General features: G+C 55.5%; 1 protein-coding gene across 10 annotated transcripts; it reads left to right on the forward strand.

Annotated features, from left to right (window-relative positions):
• The first annotated feature begins 50 nt into the window (after positions 1-50).
• On the forward strand, positions 51-13,142 carry LOC125081014 (zinc finger and SCAN domain-containing protein 2). 10 transcript variants are annotated; one of them, XM_047695377.1, is made up of 5 exons: positions 839-2,017; positions 5,067-5,166; positions 8,191-9,077; positions 9,207-9,350; positions 10,709-13,142. In XM_047695377.1, the coding sequence occupies exon 3, from the start codon at positions 8,219-8,221 to the stop codon at positions 8,828-8,830; it is 612 nt and encodes a 203-aa protein (XP_047551333.1). In that variant the 5' UTR covers positions 839-2,017; positions 5,067-5,166; positions 8,191-8,218; the 3' UTR covers positions 8,831-9,077; positions 9,207-9,350; positions 10,709-13,142. The 10 variants fall into 10 exon arrangements, with proteins under 10 accessions (XP_047551331.1, XP_047551333.1, XP_047551327.1 ...); XM_047695375.1 differs by lacking the exons at positions 839-2,017; positions 5,067-5,166 and adding an exon at positions 51-825; XM_047695371.1 differs by lacking the exon at positions 5,067-5,166 and having other exon boundaries at positions 840-2,017.
• The last annotated feature ends 6,574 nt before the right edge of the window (positions 13,143-19,716 follow it).

The following is a 19,716-nucleotide window of genomic DNA, read 5'->3' on the forward strand; positions in this document are numbered from 1 at the left end:
AGCGACCTTTAGGCACGAGCCGAGCAGCTCCTCACGCCTGGTTCTTGCTGGGAGTGGACGGCAGTGTTCTCTTGCCCTTTCCAAACCAGTCTGGTATCTTCCCACATCCCTCCTCAACCTCTACCCACCCCCCCCCACCCCCGCCTCAGAGGCCCCTTCCAAAGCAAGGTGCTGGGGCCCTGGTGCTGACAGGAGGACCCATGGCTCCCATGTGGGCCTGTGTCCTTGGCTCGTGTCCTCCCATAGGAAGGAGGGGAATTGCCAGAGAGCTGGGTGGTGGGAGTATTAGGGTTCGGATGGCCGAGAGGTGCAAGGAAAAATCGGGGACCGTAGCGTTCTCTAGGAGGAGGAACCGCATCTGCCCGCCCCTCCCAGGGGCCCAGCGGCTTCTCTGAACTCAGGGAAGTGCTGCCTCCTCCAGGAGCTGCCAGATTTCATCTGGCTTCTGGTTGGTCGGTCACCAGTTTCTCAGATTCTGGGCTCGCAGTCCAGCGAGGGTTTTTCTAGGCCCTAGGTGCTCTCCTACCTTCCCGGAATGCCTGGCCCCTCCTGCAGCTCCTTCCCCAGGCTGCCCTGCGCAGGGAGGCCCAGTGCCCCGGATCTCAGCACAACCTGCTTTACACATGGGCCATTTGCATCTTCCACTGTGCCGCTTAGCAAATCCTGAGACCCAGTCAAGCAAGCCCGCCTCCTCCAGGAAGGCATCCCAGAGTACCACTCCTGCATCGGAAAGCTGCTGTCCGCAGGGATAGACCCTGCCAGACCCCAGAGCCCCGGGGATTCAGGTGCCTGAGGGGCAGCGCAGACAGCCGCTGAGGATCTCAGGTGGGACTTTCTATACCATTGAAGGTGTCCTCATCCACAGATGGCCTCTGTCTAATGACCAAAGCAGTCCAACAGCTGTGTTGGCAGGACTTGGGGTTAATGAGACCTAAACGCAGCATGCTTCCCCATGCCAGTAGGAGAAGGTTTGTTCACTCATAGTGATTGATGTCACAGATGGGTGCTTTGGGTCACAGGGGGGATGGGGCCACATCCTTCAGAACGAAGAATTACTGAGACGTGTGTCCCTTGGCCAGGTCAGGGCATGGTAACAATTTGGTTCACTAACAAGCCTACTATGTGCCAGGTACTTGGGCCACCTCATCAAACGGGACTTAAGCAACAGATACTTATTTCTCACAGTCTGGAGGCGGGGAGTCCAAGATCAAGGTGCTGGCAGATCCGGTTCCTGGTGAGGGCCTGCTTCCTGGCTTGCCCATGACTGCCTTCTCCCTGTGTCCTCACATGGCGGGGGGACGGAGAAACATGCCCTCTTGTATCTCTTCCTTTTCTTATAAGGGCACTAATGTCATTGAGGAAGATCCCAGTTTGAAGTTTCTATGAGGTTCTATGAGGACCCAGGTCTGAATGCCATTACATTATTGGGAGAGAGTCAGGGCTTCAGTATATGAATTTGGGGTGGGGGACACAATTCAGCCAATAGCACCCACGGTCCCTGACCTTAAGTTGACGCACCTTCATGGGAAGGTGTTGAGTAAATTGTTGAAAAAATAAATCAGCTCTTGAATAAATTGTCCCAGCTCCAGCTCCCTGACAAAGCTTGTTGTTCACTATGTCATTTAGCCTCACTGTGAGGTCAGTGACCGTGGCCGGGGAGTACTCCAGGGAAGAGGGGATGCTGTGGCCCACCAGGTCATGTCACAAACCCAGGGCAGGCCCAGGCCTCCTGTTAGCCAAGCTCCTTCCATTGCCACAACCAACGGCTTTTCCAAGGGTGGCCTGGCATTGTCGACTTTAATTTTCATCCCCCTTCGTTGTAAAATAGTAAAACTAGGCCAGGGAATGGTTGGGAAGAGGCATGTTGTAAAATCAGAGAGGAAGGTCAGATCTGTCTCAGGGGTTTACAATCCTGAATACTCTAGAACATGCGGAAAGAAAAGGGTTTCACAGGTGAACAGGAAACAAACATAAGCAGATCAAGATCATAAAGGCCTTCTGTCCTGTCCACCTCCGGGTAAGTGCGGGCGGTGGGATCCACGGGCCAGATGAGCTTGGCGGAGTTGGGGCTCCCACAACTGCCGGCATCATCCATGTGTTCCTTTGTTAGAAGCAGGCTGGGAGCTAAGAAAAATGACCCAGGAACTGGGGAAACAGTGGTTCTTTGGCAAGCAATCTAAGCCTCGAGTCGGCCAGCAAGCTGGCAGCCGCCACAGCAGGATGGGGCTTCCTGCTTTTCAGCCCCAGCCCTGGGGAGCTGCCGGAGGAAGAGGCTGGGAGGCCCACGGGCAGGTGCACGGATGGGGCTGGGGGGGAGAGTGGGACCAGCAGAGACTTGGCAGACAGCATCTGGGGGAGTGGAGGATGCTTCTGAGAACATTTTCTTTTATTCTTTAAGTCATTTGGCTAAAAGAAATATATATTCTTGACCTTTTGCAAGAGAAGTGTTGGGGCCGGAAACAGTATGTTCTCATATGTCACTGCTCTCACTGGATCATGGCAGAGAAGAGAGGAAAATGAACGGCATCCTGTAGGTTGTCCCTTGGGTTAAAAAGAGAGTAGTGCCTCTTACGTTACTCAGACCGGAAGGGGGCAGAGCCCTAGACAGGCACTGTCCAGGAGAACTTTCTGGGGGTGAGGAAAATGTTCTATAAATGTGCCGTCCAAAACCACAGCCATCAGCCACACGTGTCTACTGAGTACTTGAAGTGCGGCATGAGAAGCTGCGGAACTGAGTTTATGTGGGTGCAAGTTTAGTATGGAAAGAGAAGCCCAGGGTTTTCTCCAAACAGAGCTCCCTCCCATAAAAAGGAAGTCTCCACTTGTGTTAGGAGGCCAGCTGCAAATTTAAGGACTCGGCTGAATTGATCCTAGGTCACATCTTGGGTCTTAAAGTCAAGGAGAGAGAACTTTGGAGTAGATGAGACCTTGTACCCATAGCCCCACGTCTCCAACCGTGCGTCGGCCGGGTCTCCCAGCCCTCGCCGCCAGGGCTGTGGCTTCGCCCGCAACCCCTCGTTCCTTACGCTGCATCAGCATGCTGGCTGACGGCTGGCAGCTGCGGCCTACGGATGTGTTCATTCATTCGCCAGAGGTCAGCTGAGGGCCGTTCGATGCTGGGCCCTTGGGATCCAGAGATGCCGGAAACACAGCCCCTGCCCTCTGGAGCCCACGACCTGGTGGGAAAACAAAGGTGTGTGCTAAACTGCAGTTTGAAGCCAGAACACCGTGCTTTGGAAGGGGGTGTGTAGTGGTCCCTGTTCAGTTAGCGGAGATGGGAGGAGTGAGTCAGGAGGGAAGCGGTGACCCAGCTGAGCGGAAAACCCTGGGATGCCGCCCAAAGCAGGAGGAGCTGGAGGAAGCCCAGGCTGGGATGTGCAGGAGCGGCAGTCTGGGGCTGGCCGGGAAGCACACGGGGGTGCGGGGAAGACAGTCCATCTAGCATGCCCCCACCCCCCGCATGTGGGAGAGAGGAGCAGGGTCCCCACCAGGGCTCCTCTGAGCTGTCCACACCTCTGTCCACAAGGGGGCCATACGCCTGCTGTTCTCTGGGATGCTTTGGCTGGGAGCAACCTAGGCCTTTGTTAGGGTCCAACATCCAGCTGTCACACGAGCCTCGTGGAGTGGTGGTGGCTGCCATGCCCACTACGGGCCCCACCTGAATGAAGAAGCATGGCTTCGTTTGCAGAAAGACTCCCCATCTCCATTCGGTTGTGTCCACCACAGCACATGAGAACCGTAGGGGGAAATGTATATGTGTGTGTGTGTGCATGTGTTGCGGGGGGTGCGTGTGTATGAAACCAGAGAGATGAAGTGACTCAGAAGAACTCAATCATTGGCAGAGTAGAGACTGGAGGCCTCCCCGAGCCTGGGGGCCCTGGGAGCCCTGGGCCCTCGGCATCGCCCACTGAGACAGGGTGGGGTTTAGGGGCTGTCGCCTCTCTCCCACGCCCGTCCCCCAGCTGTGTGCCTTGCGGCTTTGGCATAGCTTACTTAGAAAATGCTGCTAAAAACATGGGTGTTATCTTCGGGTGCATTGTTGGTTTTGTTTTTGAAAAACCTGGTCATTGACTAAGTGTCCCCATTTCTCCTGTAGCCTGTAGAAGGGATGGAAGCCGGTAGCTCTTGACAGCTGACAACTTTTGTAGCAGGAGCTGGGCAGGTGGGAGGCGTGGCTGTTCCATGAGCAAAGCTCCAGCACCTGGGCAGAGGGGGGCTGCGGGTCATCAGGGGTTAGGGGGTCCTTTTGGCAATGTCATGAGAACATCTGTCCTGGTGGGTTCATTTCTTTTGGCTTCCCAGAATTCCCTCCCTGGTGCCTCTATTTTAAATACCAATCTCCTTGGGATGTCTAGCTCGAGAAGCCCCAATTAGCTCAGTGCGCTGCCACAGGAGCACCATGGATGGGGTGGGCTGGGGGGTCCTGGAGAAGCCTGAGAGGGCCAGATGCGGACCTGCTGGGATCAACTGGTTCACAGAGCGAGGTGCGATAGCCCGCAGGGCCGATCTTCAGGTCTGGTGCTGAGAATAAGGATTGAGTGTATTTCCAGGTGGACCTTGCCAGGAACTGTACGGTTCCCAGGAGGGCCCACTGAAAACTGCCGAGGGGCAGGGGCTGCCTCATGGGGCCAGGAGGCCTGTGTCTCCCCAAGCCCCTCCTCAGGGTTGATGCCACCCCGGCAGCCACGTCCACCATCTGTTGTAAGATGCTCTGCCTGGCCCGCCACCTGGCAGCTACCAGGGGCCACAGAGAAAAAGGCTACTTGATATTCCTCTAGTACTTTCCACTTAAAAAAGATGACTTTCCCTTCTGGCCTCTTTATCTATGAAGTGTAAATTCGAAAGCACTTATTTATTTATTTATTTTTTTACTCTAGACAAGCTTATTTCCAGCCATGATCATCGCACCGTGTTTCTGTTTGGGGGTCTAGGTACCAGAGTGATGCCGGGAAGGCCGAGCAGGGTAGTGGGCCTGCCTTCCCGTCGGCCTCGGCCACTTAGGGATGCGGGTCTCCAGGGAAGCTGCGCCATCTCAATTTTCTTTTCTTTTCCCATCTATAAAATAGGATAATGATACCCATGCAACCTAGATGGCACCTGGTTATTGGAAGGCTCCCATGAGATAATATATGGAAACGGCTTTGTAAAAAGACAAGTAAGGTATAGGTAAGGGGTGTTATTATGGAAGGACAGGTGAAAGCTGGGATTCAGCCCAGCCCTGTTCACAGGGGTGTCATCAGTGGCTCTTTTGTGGGGTATCTTCGGCTTGAGCGGAATGGGACCAGTTCAGAGAAGGCAGGGACAGTTGGGGTGTCACTTCTTCCATGTCCCCTGGCGTACTGGTGGCATAAACCGGGCCAGAGGGTCGGGGGTAGGGTGGGGGAGGCTTTGGCAACACGGTCAGTTCGGGCAGTTGCTATTCTGCCCCTGCGATGGCTGTCTGCCACCCACGACACCCCGCTCCGACAGGCTCCGCAGCCGCCTGCCTTCACCCCCTCTTATGCCGCCAGCGCCCCCACACCCCGCTTCCTGGGCTCTGGGGGCCAGTCCGTGGGCCTGGCCAGGCCAGCGCGGCTTTAGGATGAGGGAGGTGAGGAAGAGGCTCGACCTGCCGGCTTGCGGCCTCGGACGATCCTGAAATGGGAATGGCTGAGGCCGGGGGCCCGGGAGCTTGGGGTGTCTCGCCCGGCGGGGCGTTCTGCTCCCGAACCGGCTCCCGCCCGGTTCCCTCTCCTGCCCGGGCGGGCGCAGCGCTCGAAGCCGTGCTTTTTCCGCCAGCCGGGTCGTTGGCGAGTTAGACCTCCCAGCCTCACGGGGCTGCTGTGCGGCTGCGGCGACGCTGGCGACTGCGGCGCTGCGGAGGAGACGGTCGGGCTCGGGAGGCGGCGCCATGTGAGTCCCGGGCCGCCGGGGCTGGGGCCGCGGCGGGAGATTACCGTATTTATCGAGGCCGGTGCCGGACCCTTGGGGGCGGGTCACTGCGGGCGCGCTACCGTATTTGCCAGGAGCCGCGCAGACCCTTTCCTGGAGCGGGGAGCGCCGCGACTTAATTACGTATTTATCCGGGGTTGCGTGATCCTCCCGGGGGGTGCTGCGGGAGCTGGGGGGTGGGTTGCATCCGCGCCCCGAGGGAGCCGGGGCTTGCAGCCGGTTGGGGTGGGTTGCGGCTGCAGGGTGGGAGGCCTACGTATTTTCGTGGGGGCGAGGTTGCGGCGCAGAGTTTACCATATTTCTCCAGGGTCGCTCGGGCCACGGGAGTTTGCACGGTTGTGTGCGGAGGTCGGGTGGGTGGGGTCAGCTGTTTTGATTCATGCAGCTATTTCATAAAAACGGCGGTGCGGGAAGCTGGCCGTCTTTATGGGGGCGAGGGAGAAGGGGCGCGGGAGTCGCTGCGGGAGAGTTACCGTATTTGCGCTGGGCAGCGCATACTCTAGAGGAAGGAGCCACTGCTGGAGACCGGAGGAACAGGGGCGCAGCCTGGGCTGTGAGTGCGGGAGGGGATGGAGGAACTTGGGGGATAAAAGGGAGCCATTGCTTTAGACCTTCTCCGTAGTCCGGGGCCTTAGTCAGGGATTTGGCTGGGGAGAGCCCGGAGGGTGCCTGGAGACAAGGCCCTGCTGAGTCTGGCCAAGATGACTGTGATGGTCTGTCTTTGCAAATGTCAATGCAGCTGGCCGGGGAAAGCCTTGTGGGTGGGGTCTGCTGCAAGTAGCACTTGTCCCCTTCTCCAGGGTGAGTGTGTGTTCCACGCTGGCCTGAGGGAAGGGGGAGACAAAAGGGGGATCTTGGAGATCCCACTCTGCAGATAGGTCGACTGAGGTTGTAGCAAGCAGTGAGATCTGGAAGCGTGGAGAAGGCCTGCATGGAGGTCTAGGTCCCTGATGGGGATGGAGGCTGCAGGGGAGTGCCTCCAGCCTACTCTGGAGCAGGCCCCCATGTTCTGCAGGAGCCCTAGGTTTTTGGGAGGACAGGGAGGTGGTGGCGGCAGACAGTGACCTCCTCCAGGAGCAGTGGTGCTTTGGGTGTCTCTAACTCTGTGGCGGCCAGGAGAGTGGTGGTGGTCGTGTGTGTGTGTGTGTGTGTGTGTGTGTGTGTGTGTGTGTGTGTATTTTGAGGGGAGTTTAGTTTATGAGCAGCTGGTTCATTGAAAAGAGCTTTAGCCATTGAGTCAGGGAACTTAGGGCCTAGTCCTGGCTCACCTTGTGTGACCTTGGGGGAGTAAGCTGACCTCAGTTACCCCATCTAGAAAGCAGGGCTCAGAAAGGCCCTGCTCCTTCCCCAGGGTTGCTGTGAGGACAATGGCAAACTATTCAAGAGGAACTCAGTGCCCTGGGGAAGAGAAGCCTCACAGAACCAGCATGAGTGGGATAGAGCAGAACTTGGGGGAGTTTGTGGAGCACTGGGCCAGGCGTCTGTATCCTGGGGATGCCAAGAGGAATCAAGCTGAGACCAGCTCCTGGGAGCTTACACTCCCTTTCAGGGATTTGCAAACCTTTCAGGGGCAAGCCTCATTCAGATAAACAGAGAGCTGCTGCCTTAAATGTTTAATTGAGATCACTTTCAAGTTCACAGGGTTTTTTTGTTTGTTTGTTTCTTCTTTTAAGCTTTTCAAAAATATCTTCGACCCACAGCGTGACCCCACCCTTCCCTCCAGATTGGGGATGCACCCCGCTCCTTGAGATTCTAGTTGGAGAGATAAGACCTGTCCAGGGGCAGCCTAACTTGTAATTCTAGAAGCCCCTAGTGTTACCTATCGGCATTTATCCAATGGTTCGTGTGGTGGGCACAGTGCTTGGTGGGGGAGATATGAGAGGGAGACGGCTCTGTCCTTAGGGCAGGCACAGGGCCAGGAGACAGAGGGGGCCTGACATGCATGCCTGTGATGACTCGGGGTCATAGGGTTGGGCCATAGGGCTCAGCAGGGGCCGGAGGGGTCAGGGAAGGCTTTGGGGAGGAGGTGGCACTTGATAAAGGCCTTAAGGAGGGGCAGGCTGTGATTAGTGGGTAGAGGAGAAAGAGGGGCGTTCCAGCCGGGAGACGCCTGTCTGAACAAGACTGCAGAGGGGGCCCGATGCCGAAGCTGTGGGCAGCCAGTGCAATCTCCTCCCTGAGCTTGGGGGCCGGCTCATCCTTGGATGCTCCCCCACCGCCCCTCTTCTGACTCCTCTCTCTCCGCTTCTGCCTCCCCAGGGGCTGGTGACTGCGGCTGGAAGCGCCCATGACAGAGCTGGCGTCCTCGGGGGGCGGGTCCCCTGCGGGGGACGGGGAGGAGGGCCTGGGGGACGAGCGAGGCCTGGTCATCCACCACCCCGCGGAGGAGCAGCCCCACCGCTGTCCGCTGTGCGGCCAGACCTTCTCGCAGCAGCCCAGCCTGGTGCGGCACCAGAAGGCGCACGCGGGGGGCGGCCGCGCGGCCGCCTTCGTGTGCCCCGAGTGCGGCAAGGCCTTCAGCGTCAAGCACAACCTCGAGGTGCACCAGCGCACGCACACCGGCGAGCGGCCCTTCCCCTGCCCCGAGTGCGGCCGCTGCTTCAGCCTCAAGCAGAACCTGCTCACGCACCAGCGCATCCACAGCGGCGAGAAGCCGCACCAGTGCGCGCAGTGTGGCCGCTGCTTCCGCGAGCCGCGCTTCCTGCTCAACCACCAGCGCACGCACGCGCGCATGCCCGCGCCGCACCCGCGCCGGCCCGGCGTGTTCGGGGAGCGGCGGCCCTACTTCTGCGCCCGCTGCGGCAAGAGCTTCGCGCGCGAGGGCTCGCTCAAGACCCACCAGCGCAGCCACGGCCACGCGCCCGACGGCCCCGCGGCCCATTTAGGCCGCGTGCTCTGATGCGCCCCGGGCCCGCCGCCGCCCGTCTCCGGCCCCGGGGCCGTGTCCACGACTCCCGGAGAGGGCGCTGGGCCGCGGCCCCCGTTCTGGACGCGATCCCTGGAGACGGGGAGGGCTGGCTCGGGGTCTTGAAGGAGTGGGCCGCTGCCCGGCTTGGGACGTCTCCTCCCGTGTCTTCTCCACCCTCTGGCTGGGCTCTGGGCCCCTGCGTTGGTTTTCCTCCTCATGCTCAGCCGGCCTAGAGTAGGTGAGACCGAAGGGCCACCCGGAGCCCCTCTCAGGCCTGGGCAGGGGCTGGGGGGCGGACAGGCAGGAGAGGTGGGATGCCCTGGGCTCTGGGGCTATGACTAGCTTCTTACTAGATCTTCATTCCCAGAATGTCAGAGTTGGAAGCCACCTGGAGAGGGCCCCTCTCCACAATGCCCAGGCCACCCCCAGCCCCCAAGGCCTCCTGGCCCCATCACTTACTATCTGGGGTACTTGAGAAGTCACATCACTTCATGACTCAGTTTTTTCGTCTGTAAGTTGCATTTAACAAGGGACTTCTCCCTGGGATAGCGTGAGGATTGTAGTAAAACATTACCAGATAAAAGAGGATGACCTCAATGCTCCAGAAACTTCTACTGAGCACCCCGGTGTGTCCCAAGTGCTGTGCTCTTGGGAGGAGGTACAGACACAAAACCTGGGGGGGGGGCACTTGTTACCAACACAGGGGTTGCAGGCTCTCCTAAGGGACAGGGGGACAGGATTGGTGTCCCCAAGGCAGTCTGATGGCTTAAACTGGGTTCTGGGGATGAATACAAGTCCTCTAGGGAGAGTGAAGGTGGAGGGTCTCTGAGGCAGGGGTCAGATAGAGGAGGCTCATATTTGCCCTACAAAGGACCTTGTGGCCAGGGAGGGAGGACACCAAGCTGTTTAATGAGGAGAGCATGGTGATCTCAGACATGCAGCTCAAGGAGAAATGGAAGCACTGTGGGGACAGGTCAGAGTGGGGTGAGCAGGAGCCTTGAGGGTTGTGGGGTTATCTGGGCAAGAGAGAATGAGGCCCCTAGCTAAGAGGCTTGACCAAGTGGAGAGACAGGTCTGGCCCCCAGGTCCGGCCCCCAGGTCCCCGATTCCAAGTCAGTGCTCCAGAGCATAGGCGTCATGAGCCATTTAGCAGATGAAGAAACTGAGGCTCAGCCAAGCTTGCTCCAAATCTCCCTAAGTGCTTAGTGGTGGAGCAGCGCATGCCTGGCCCCCAAGACCCTTCATCTCTACCGCACTGCCTGTGAGGGAGGCTCCTGCTGGTGGGAACGTGGAGGGTCAAGGGTGGGGGACTGGGACTGGAGACCAGGTGGTAGGATCCTGGGGAGGAGTGCCCCTGGGTGGTGTGGGGGTCTGGGGGAGCATGGCATCCACAGTAGTGGGTTGGGAGGAAGGGAGTTGGAGTATTGGAGGGGACCTGCACTCACAGAGCCCTTGCTCTGTGCCTAGCCTGTCCCGGAGATGCCGGAGACCTGTCTCCACCCTCTACCCTTTCTTAGAGCCTCGTGGCTCCTTGGGGGTCAGTGGCCTTCGGCCTGCCACCAGGTGGCCACTGCTATGTGGACGAGTACTTAGTGGCAGAGATGATGAGATTAAACTGGGACCTGGGACATCTGGAGCTTGAACGCACTGAACTCAAGTTGTCTCAGTGGTAAAATAGACCGATAATCCCAGAGCAGTTGGTAGGGGGCTAAGAGGACTGGCTCGAAGCTCCGGACAAGTGCAAGGTGGCCCAGCTGACAGCTCCCATCTAGCCATAGGGTCAGGGTAGGGAGCAGGGAGGGGGGGCGGCTGGGTAGGGCCGTGTCAGAGCCCCAGACCTGACCCTGGTTTCTTTGTCTCCATGAACAGATGTGGAGTGGGCAGGCCCTCTGAGCGGTGTGTCAGGCACATCCAGGCCCAGAGACGAGGAATGGGACCCCGTGGGGGCCTGCCCGCTGGCATAAGGACACGTCCCCTAAGAAGACCTACCTCGGGAGGTGTCCTGCAGAGGGGATCCGTGGAGCCTGGAATTGGAGGCGGGTTCTGTGCCCTGGTGGAAAAACTCCCCCTATCTGGTGGGAGTCACAGCTGGAGAAGAGCTCGTCCTGGCGGCCCGGCCACTGTCCACTCTCCTGTGGCCACAGGGACAATGCCTGTGTGGAGAGCCGGCTTCTCTGCACCTGCCTAAGAGAACGCAGCAAGTCGGTGGCAGACCTGGTTCTAGAGGCAAAGCCTTGCCCCAGGGGTGGCCCATACCTGCCGCAGGCTTCGCTCTCAGAGCGACCGTTCTTAGTCCGTGGGAGGCATGAAGCCCTTGGAAAATCTCACAAACCTTATGAACCTTCTCCCCAGGAAAACACGCATACTCATGTAGACACAAAAATCTACAAGCAAGTTCAGAGCTCCCGGACACAACCCGCCACTCGTTCTTCACCGGACATAGAGCCTGGGTCACTATACAAGTAGCACTTTTCCCTCCCCCTGCTGAGCTTCCTGCCCTCGTCCAGGAATAAAGGATTCTGAGGAGGGGAACCTTCCTCTCTCTTCTGGGCCTGACCGTGCATCAGGCTTCTAGAACCTTTCCTCCCTTCTGCGAACATTGCTGGAGGCTCGCCGGGCTGGGTTTGCTCTTGTCTGGTTTGGGGCTGCTTGTTGTGGCTGCCCGGCTGCTGGGTTTTGCCTCTCAGGCTGGACTTCGACTTCACGGTAGAGGTGGTGGGGAAAGCTGGAATTTCTATGGATGTGGGCTGAGCATGAGCTTGGACTGAGGCTACCTGGGAGAGGGATCCTGCTTCCAGCAGCCAAGCCGCGGGCGGGCCGTCCCCTGCCAGACCAGGAGTTCAGCCGCAGCCGGGCATGGGGTGGAGAGGGCTGGGCAGGGAGACCAAGCCTCACTCCTGGGGCCTGCCAGTGCTCTGGCGTGGACAGTGGGACAGGGGTGACGACTTTGGTTTTCACCCTGAGCTGGTTGGCCTGGAGCTCACTGGCCTCCTCAGAATGAACCACTTGACCTGAAAAGATGTGGGCGATTAGGGCTGGGATGGGTTTTTGATGACAACCCACTGATCATGATACCGTTATATTGAGTGCAATCCCTGGGGGTGGGGAGAAGCCTATAGCCATGGGATCTGGTTCCAAGCCCAGCAATGGAAGTTGTGTGGGTCACAGCACCGTTGTTCTGCTGGGGGGTCCCAGGACCAAGCTAGGTTTGGTCAGGGTTGTCGGGAGGCCTCCCCAGCTCCTGGCCCGGGACCTTGCTGGTGGTGTCTCCCATGTGGTCTGGCACAGAGGGTCTTACGGGCCATCTGCCATCCACCTCGTCCTGATATCAGACTGCTCAGGGGGAGAGCAGAGGAAGAGGAGGCAATCTGTGCTCTAGAAGCTTCCATGTGATCTGACCCTTGGCCTGCCTGGAGGGAGCCTCGCAGATGCACTCTCTTCTCTGCTGGTTGTCCTCTCATCTCCCTTCCCTGTAACTTGTCGCCCACATCCACTGTTGCCTTCTCTGCCTTCCCTGGAATTGCTCCAAAATGTGGCCCTTCCCCCACCCTGCTGATCCCTCTTCTCCGCCAGGCCCTCCATCCTCGTCCTCCGAACAGTCCCTGTGTTGACACGCCATCTCACCATCAGGGACCCCGGGTTGTCCGTGCGCACGCATGTGGATGTGTGTGTGTTGGGTCTCCAGCTAGACTGTGAGCTCCCTGAGGGCAAGGGATGGGCCATGTCTTCTCAAAGCCCAACAGGGTCCAGCACGGGGCTGGGCTCATAACACTCAGGAAATACTTGTCAGCTGGCTGATGGGTCCAGTGCTGGAGGCGGTGCGGTGATTGGCGGTGAGGAGGAGAGGACCCGTGAGTTCCGCATGGGTGCATCTTGCTGGGTCATGAGCTGGCTCCCCCGGGGCAGTAATGGCCATAGGGGCCCTCAGGTCCTCCCCTATCTGGGGCAGCGGGGCAGGAGGGACCCCCGACATGGCTACGCAGAAGTGCGTGGCAATGGTGTCGGGGCTGGATATTTCCGTTGGCCACTAAGACCGGCCGGGGCTGACCAAGTGGAATAAATATTTCCTCTACATCAGCTGGTGTGACCTGTGGTCATTTGGGGCTCAGCTGGGAGCAGGGTGGTGGCTTCTAGCTCTGCCTCCATTCTGTCTCGAGGAGTTATGTTCCGTGGTGGCCGAAGGCTGGAGAAAGCATAGCTCAAAAGCCACAGCATCGCCGTGATGAGTAGCTTGGCCACCTGCTCCTGTGGGTAAGTGACTTCCCTCCTGCTGTTGGTGAGGTACTGGCCCTGATCACGACCAAGGCTCACTCCAGAACCTTGCTTCCGTGTCCTATTCTTTTTTTTTTTTTTTACATTTATTTGTTTGAGAGAGAGACAGAGCATGAGCGAGGGGAGGGGCAGAGGGCGAGAGAGAATCTCAAGCAGACTCACCGCTGAGTGTGGGCCCCGACTTCAGGCTCCATCTCCTGCCCCTGAGATCATGACCTGAGCCAAAAGTCAAGAGTCAGGGGCACCTGGGTGGCTCAGTCGGTGAGGCGTCTGCCTTCAGCTCGGGTCATGATCCCAGAACCCTGGGATCGAGCCCTGCGTTGGGCTCCCTGCTCAGCGGGGAGCCTACTGCTCCCTCTCCTCCTCACTCATCCTCTCTTGTGCTATCTCTGTCTTTTTTTGTCAAATAAATAAAAAAAAAATCTTTAAAAAAAATCAAGAGTCAAACGCTCAGCTGAGGAGCCACCCAGGTGCCCCTGTGTTCTGTCAGATTTGGGGCGGTGTCGATTGTTTCTATCAGCCAAGGAACGTCCTGAGGGGCAGTGACTCAAGGAGGGAGGCTTTGGAACTTGGGTCTGCTGGGTCCATCAGGCAGTACTCTTGTTCAACTCAAATGGACTAATGACAAAATGGGGACATGTCGGGTCATGGGGCAGCCGTGCAGGGACTTGATGGTGACAGCCAGGTCCCCAGCATGTCTTTGGCTCTGCCCTTCCTCTTGGGGGCTGCCTCCCCAGCTCGCACACAGGACAGGAAGAAGCCCTCGGCCTGCTGAGGCTCGGTTCCTGCCCTAAAGGCCTGAGCCCTTCAGCGGAGGGCAGTGATCTGAGTGGCCAGGCCGGGCCCGAACTGCCACCGAGGGGTTGGCCCCTCCTGGAGCCCGTGGTCCAAGAGCCAGTGAAAGGCCGGTTCACCAGGGGCGACCAGAAGGAGAAGTGGTGAGTAGGCTCCCGGTGGGTAGAACGTGGATCCTGCTCCGACCAGCACCATCGAGCCACCTGGGACCTTGTCCCTGCACAGTGGCTGCCCCACTCCAGGACCCGAGTCAGGAGCTGCATGTCAGTGAGATCTGCAGACAACTGGGTGTGGGCGCTCTGCACTGTCGCTTTCCCTCCGCCCCGGCTGGCCTTTTGACTCAGACATTGCGTTCACCCTTCTGGGAGGAGATGGAGATGCGCGTTCCTCTGAGGCTGGCTTGTGGGTGTGGAGACAAGATGCCGCCTCCAGCAGGGTTCAGGACCCCGGGCCGCAGCCGTCCCCACCCCATCCTGAGGATGTTTGCCAGCAGCACCTCTCCTGACCTGGACAGAAGGGCCCAGAAAGTGGCCAGTCCTGGGTGAGGAAGCAGTTCTTCCCCCCACTCTGTGGGTCCGCCTCTCCCCTTTGTCTGAGCCTCTTCCAAACATGGCCAGGCCTCAGTGCCCTCACGGGAATGACGCCCAAGCGAAAGGATGTCTGCTATGGATGCTGCTGGCGCCACACCAGCTGCCCTTTCCGAGCTGTCCTGAGTATTGGCTGCTAATGGTTCGCAGCTGGTCGGCTATGGGCTGCCCCAGCCAAGCCCCACTGAGGCTGACATGGCAGGGGGTGAGCTCTGGATTGCAGCCACGGCTCAGAAACCCCCCGGGGGATCCGAGGACACCAGTTTCCAGCCGAGACCCCATCACTGGCTCGTTCCCCACCCAATCTTGCTTCCCACTCCCCTTCTCCAGAGAGCACTTCTCAATAGTACTTATTCCCCTTGGGCGGAATCCTTGTCTCAGGCTCCGCTTCTAGGAAGACCCCGGACTAAGGAAATGTCTTGAGGAATACAAGCTTGAAGTGCTTTGCAGGTGCAAGAGATCACAAGTATCTTTATTCAGTTCTGCGTGGGGCCAGTTACCCGTAGGTTTTCAGCAAAAAACTGCCAGTAGATGAACAGATTGGGGTGGCCATCTCCTTCCCGGAGGGCCAGGCGTGAGGCCCTAAGTTCTGATGTGGCAGCTCCTTACCAACTGCTCTGAGGCCCCTCCCAACTGGAGGCAAGGCCCAGGAATCTAGATCAAGGGTCAAGGACTGGTGTCTAGTATTGCTATGTGGCTTTGCAAGACCCTTACAATTTAAAAAATATTTTTAAAGAAGATTTATTTATTTGAGAGAGAGAGAGAGAGTGAGCACAAGTGAGGTAGGGGAGTGGAAGAGGGAGAAGAAAAGAGAGAACAGGGAGCAGACTCCCCGCTGAGCACAGAGCCTGACACGGGGGCTTGATCCTGTGACCCTGGGATTGTGACCTGAGCCAAAACCAAGAGTTGGATGCTCAACCCACTGAGCCACCCAGGCACCCCAAGATCTTTGCCATTTTGAACCACAGTTAGTTCTGATGCCGTTATTAGGAAATGAGCCGTGCAGATGAGCCACTCTCTGAAGTTTCTTCCAGGGGTGAAATTCCGTAGTCGCTTCTTTACCGCTTGTGTGGGCCCTTCGGGGCTGCGCGGAGCTGAATCCTCTGCCTTGGTCCCAACACTGTTCCTATGACTCAGCCACGCTCTTCCTATGGCCGCTGCCTCCTCTACTCCAGAGCACATGCTTGTAGGACTAGAGCTTTTTTCTTTCTTGAGGCGAGATGACTGCAGTTTCTAGCGGCAGAGACAGACCCCTTGGAGCAGAACTTTGTTTCTGGAAGGTCATCGGTTAAACCCACGTAAAACAAATTCTCCCTGCTCATCCGGGACTTGGGCAGTTTCAAAGGCAGATGCTTCAAGACAACATGTTAGCTGTTGTGTTTAATCATAATTATTTTTATTTTAGTTGTTTAAAGGTTTATTTATTTGAAAGAAAGAGAGTGAGCGCGTGCTGAGTGTGGGACCTGGCAGGGGTTCAATCCCCCCATGGCCCCAAGAGCCGGACATGCAACACACTGAGCCACCCAGGCGCTCTCACAATAATCTTTTCTAAAAGCTATTGTTAGGCAGAGCCCCTGGGGATAGGGGCCTCTGAAACGTGGGAAGGACCTGAAATTCTTTCATTTGTGAGGGGACAAGCTGGTCCTTCTCCTTGTCTTCTAGGGACAAGCAGCGCCCCCTGGACATTAAAGCATGTGGGTTCAAGAGAGCCTCTGTTTCTAGAAGCAGTGTGAACTGTGTCGGTGTGCAGGCCAGAGGCGCTCTGGAGGTGGGTGGCATGGGGTGCCCAGGGGGCCCTGGGAGGTGAGAGAAATACAGGCTGAGGGATAGAGGGGACAGGCCGACTTCTCCGGAGGTGAGTGCTCCCAGAAGTCCCTGGGTGTGTGTGTGGCTTGGGGCTCCTGGAGGAAGAACGGATCACGCGGAGTTCTTGGGGTTGGGGAGGGCTCGGTCTTGATGTGAACGTAAGAAGGACACACTGGCCAGCTTTCCCACCTCCTGTCTGGTGCTGGCCATGGCGCCCTCCGCCTTGGCGCTAATGCTGCTTTCTGCCACTGCCTGTGGCTTCCTTGCCTCCTCCCCTGGGTGTCCTTCTCTTTGTCTCACACGCAGAGTCCCCAAGGTGGCTTTTGGTGTGACCAGCCACTGTCCCTTGAGGGAATCCCTTGGATACAGTCCATTCTCCCGGCATTGCCAACATTGCCAGTGAGCCCTGGGATGGTGCCTGTGGCGCAGGCACACGGGTCCCTATGGCCAGTGTCGGTCAGGGTGGGGTACTCACAGTGTCAGTCATGGGGGCTTATGAGGGCGTGCCCGAGCACGTGTCCCCGGATGGGGGTGAACTGACACGCAGTGGGCTGTCTTGCTTGTCCAGCCAGTACTCTGCTCTCTCCCTCACTCTTAGTTGGCACATTATTCATATGCCTTGTGCCCTTTTTTCTTAAGATTTAATTTCTCAGTGTACCTGGGTGGCTCAGTTGGTTAAAGGTCTGCCTTTAACTCAGGTCATGATCCTGGGGTCTTGGGATCCAGCCCTGCGTCGGGCTCCCTGTTCACTGGGGAGCCTGCTTCTTCCTCTCCCTCTGCCACTAACCCCCACTTGTGCTCTCTCTCAAATAAATAAATAAATAAATAAATAAATAAATAAAATCTTTAAAAAGAACAGATTTAATTTCTCATGTTTTTGGTTGATCTCCAATGACAGCATTTGAACATCATCTGATGATTCCTTTTCTTGTGTGTAAAGCCCTCAAAGACTCAGGGGAAATTTGCAGGTCTGGGACTGGGGTGCCTGACCCTGGGAGCCCAGGGAACAGGTCGATGGCCTGGTTGCATGAATGTTGGAATGTCGGCTTCGATTGGATTTGTGCTCTGGGTATATAGCATTGGGGTGGGAACAAAAATATCATTTGGGGAGCTTCTCTCAGTTCCTATTGCCTCCCCCCTAGCTGGAAAGTATTTATGGTCACGTCTCCCTATTGTCTGGTGAGTATTACAAAATGGGACTGTTTTCTTCACCATCACTGGGGCATATTCAGGAAATCTTAACAATATGAGAAAATCGAGAAACAGGACCAATAAATACAATAGTCCCATTTATTAGATAACTCTCAAAAAAACCCACAAAGATCACTGGAAGATCATATTCTGTGAACTCAATGAAATAAAATTAGAAATAATTAATAACAAAATAACTAAAGTTTCTGTATATTCAAGGACTTAAAAACACACTAATTAAAAAACACTAATAATTCACAGATCACAGAAGACAATGTAAAGGACATGGCAAAATATTTATGAATGGATGGTTATGAAAACGCTGCATTTCAAAACATGTGCTGTACCGCAGCGCCTGGGTGGCTCAGTTGGTTGAATGTCTGACTCTTGATTCTGGTTCTGGTGGTGGCCTCAGGGCTGTGGGATTGAGCCCCACATGGGACTTTGTGCTCAGTGAGGAGTCTGCTTGAGATTCTCTCTCTCTCCCCCTCTCTCTGCCCCTCCCACAACTTGCACTCTCTCTCTCTCTCAAATAAGTAAAAAAAGGGGGTGTCTAGGTGGTTCAGTTGTTTAAGCATCTGACTTCAGCTCAGGTCATGATCCCAGAATCCTGGGATCAAGCCCTGCACTGGGCTCCCTGCTCAGCGGGGAGCCTGCTTCTCCCTCTCCCTCTCCCTCTGCCCCTCACCCTGCTCATGCTCTCTCTCTCTTGCAAATAAATGAATAAAATCTTTAAAAAAAAAACACAAAGAACTTGTACTGTACAGTGAAAGTAGTAATTAGAGGGAAACTTTGGCCTTAAATGTACTCATTCAAAGAGAAGAATGTTTGAAAATCAAAATGTGAAGAGCTCAGCTTAAAATGTCAGAAAACATACAACAGAATGTGCCCGAAGAAGAACACAGAAGTCAATAGGCTCGCAAACAAAATACTATTAGAGACTCAATAAAACCCAAACCAATTCTTTGAAAAGACAAATAAAATAGAGAAATCTCCAGCTAAAAAGAGAGAAGTCACATATAAATGATGCTGGAAATGGGAAGGAGGGTATAGCTAGTTATGGGCACAATGCAGATTTTGAAAAATCACAAAAGAATACCACAGTTTATGTCAATTTACAGTCACAGAAAATGGATAATTTTCTAGAAGAACACAAATTCCCCAGAGAGACTTAAACAATCTGAATATTCCCGTGAGCCTAAGGTAATTAATTGAACCAGTCATCAGCTAACACCACCCCACCCCCAATTCAAGACGGGGAGCCCAGGTGGCTTTAACTGGGAAGGTGTGTCAACCCCTTGTGAAGAGGGGATCATTACAGTCAGTTCCAGAGAATGGGGGAGAAACACTTCCAAACTCTTAATGAGGTCAAGCAAAACCTTGAAAATGAAACCAAACAGGGACAACACAACAAAGGAGGATTTTTTTTTAGGTCAATGTCGCTTAAGAATATAATCACACAAATCCAAAATAAATATTAGCAAATAAAATCCTGAAATCTATTGAGAAATATGTCATGGCCAAGAAGATTTTATTGAACAAAGGCATGGATTGTTCAACGTTGGAAAAAAATCTGTTAAAGAAATATACCCTTCAACAGATAAATGGAGAAAAATCATGGTAATCTCAGCAGATGAAGAAAAAGCTTTAGCTAAGATTCAATGTATTTGTAATTAAAAAACCAAAACCAAAAATAAGTAAATAGGACAAAACCAAACCCAAACACATCTTTCATAGTTCGCTCTGTTGTCTGTTCCTAGGAATTGTTGCATATGTAATGAAATCTTTTTTTTTTTTTTAAGATTTTATTTATTTATTTGACAGAGAGAAATCACAAGTAAGCAGAGAGGCAGGCAGAGAGAGAGGAGGAAGCAGGCTCCCCGCTGAGCAGAGAGCCCGATGCGGGGCTCGATCCCAGGACCCTGAGATCATGACCTGAGCCAAAGGCAGCGGCTTAACCCACTGAGCCACCCAGGCGCCCCTGTAATGAAATCTTTTTGAGACTACATTTCAAAGTTAGCAAAGTGGATACGCTGCTGCTTGTAGACATTTCCCCGAAGATTTCTTGATTTCAACTTGGCAGATTTCTTTCGGTATTTTGAATTAAAAATAGTCTTCAGCGTCCTCCTAATTTTACAAAACCCATAAAACCTGGGTGTTGTACCAATGGCTAATGTGTACCCGGACCTATTTTCGGGGAATTATAGAGTTCCTATCTTTCCATCT

Source organism: Lutra lutra, chromosome 11, assembly GCF_902655055.1.
Source record: "Lutra lutra chromosome 11, mLutLut1.2, whole genome shotgun sequence".
Lineage (NCBI taxonomy): Eukaryota > Metazoa > Chordata > Mammalia > Carnivora > Mustelidae > Lutra > Lutra lutra.

Bases quoted from the DNA above. Each gene is read 5' to 3' on its own strand.
- LOC125081014 (XM_047695375.1), top strand. From the start codon at position 8,219: ATGACAGAGCTGGCGTCCTCGGGGGGCGGGTCCCCTGCGGGGGACGGG.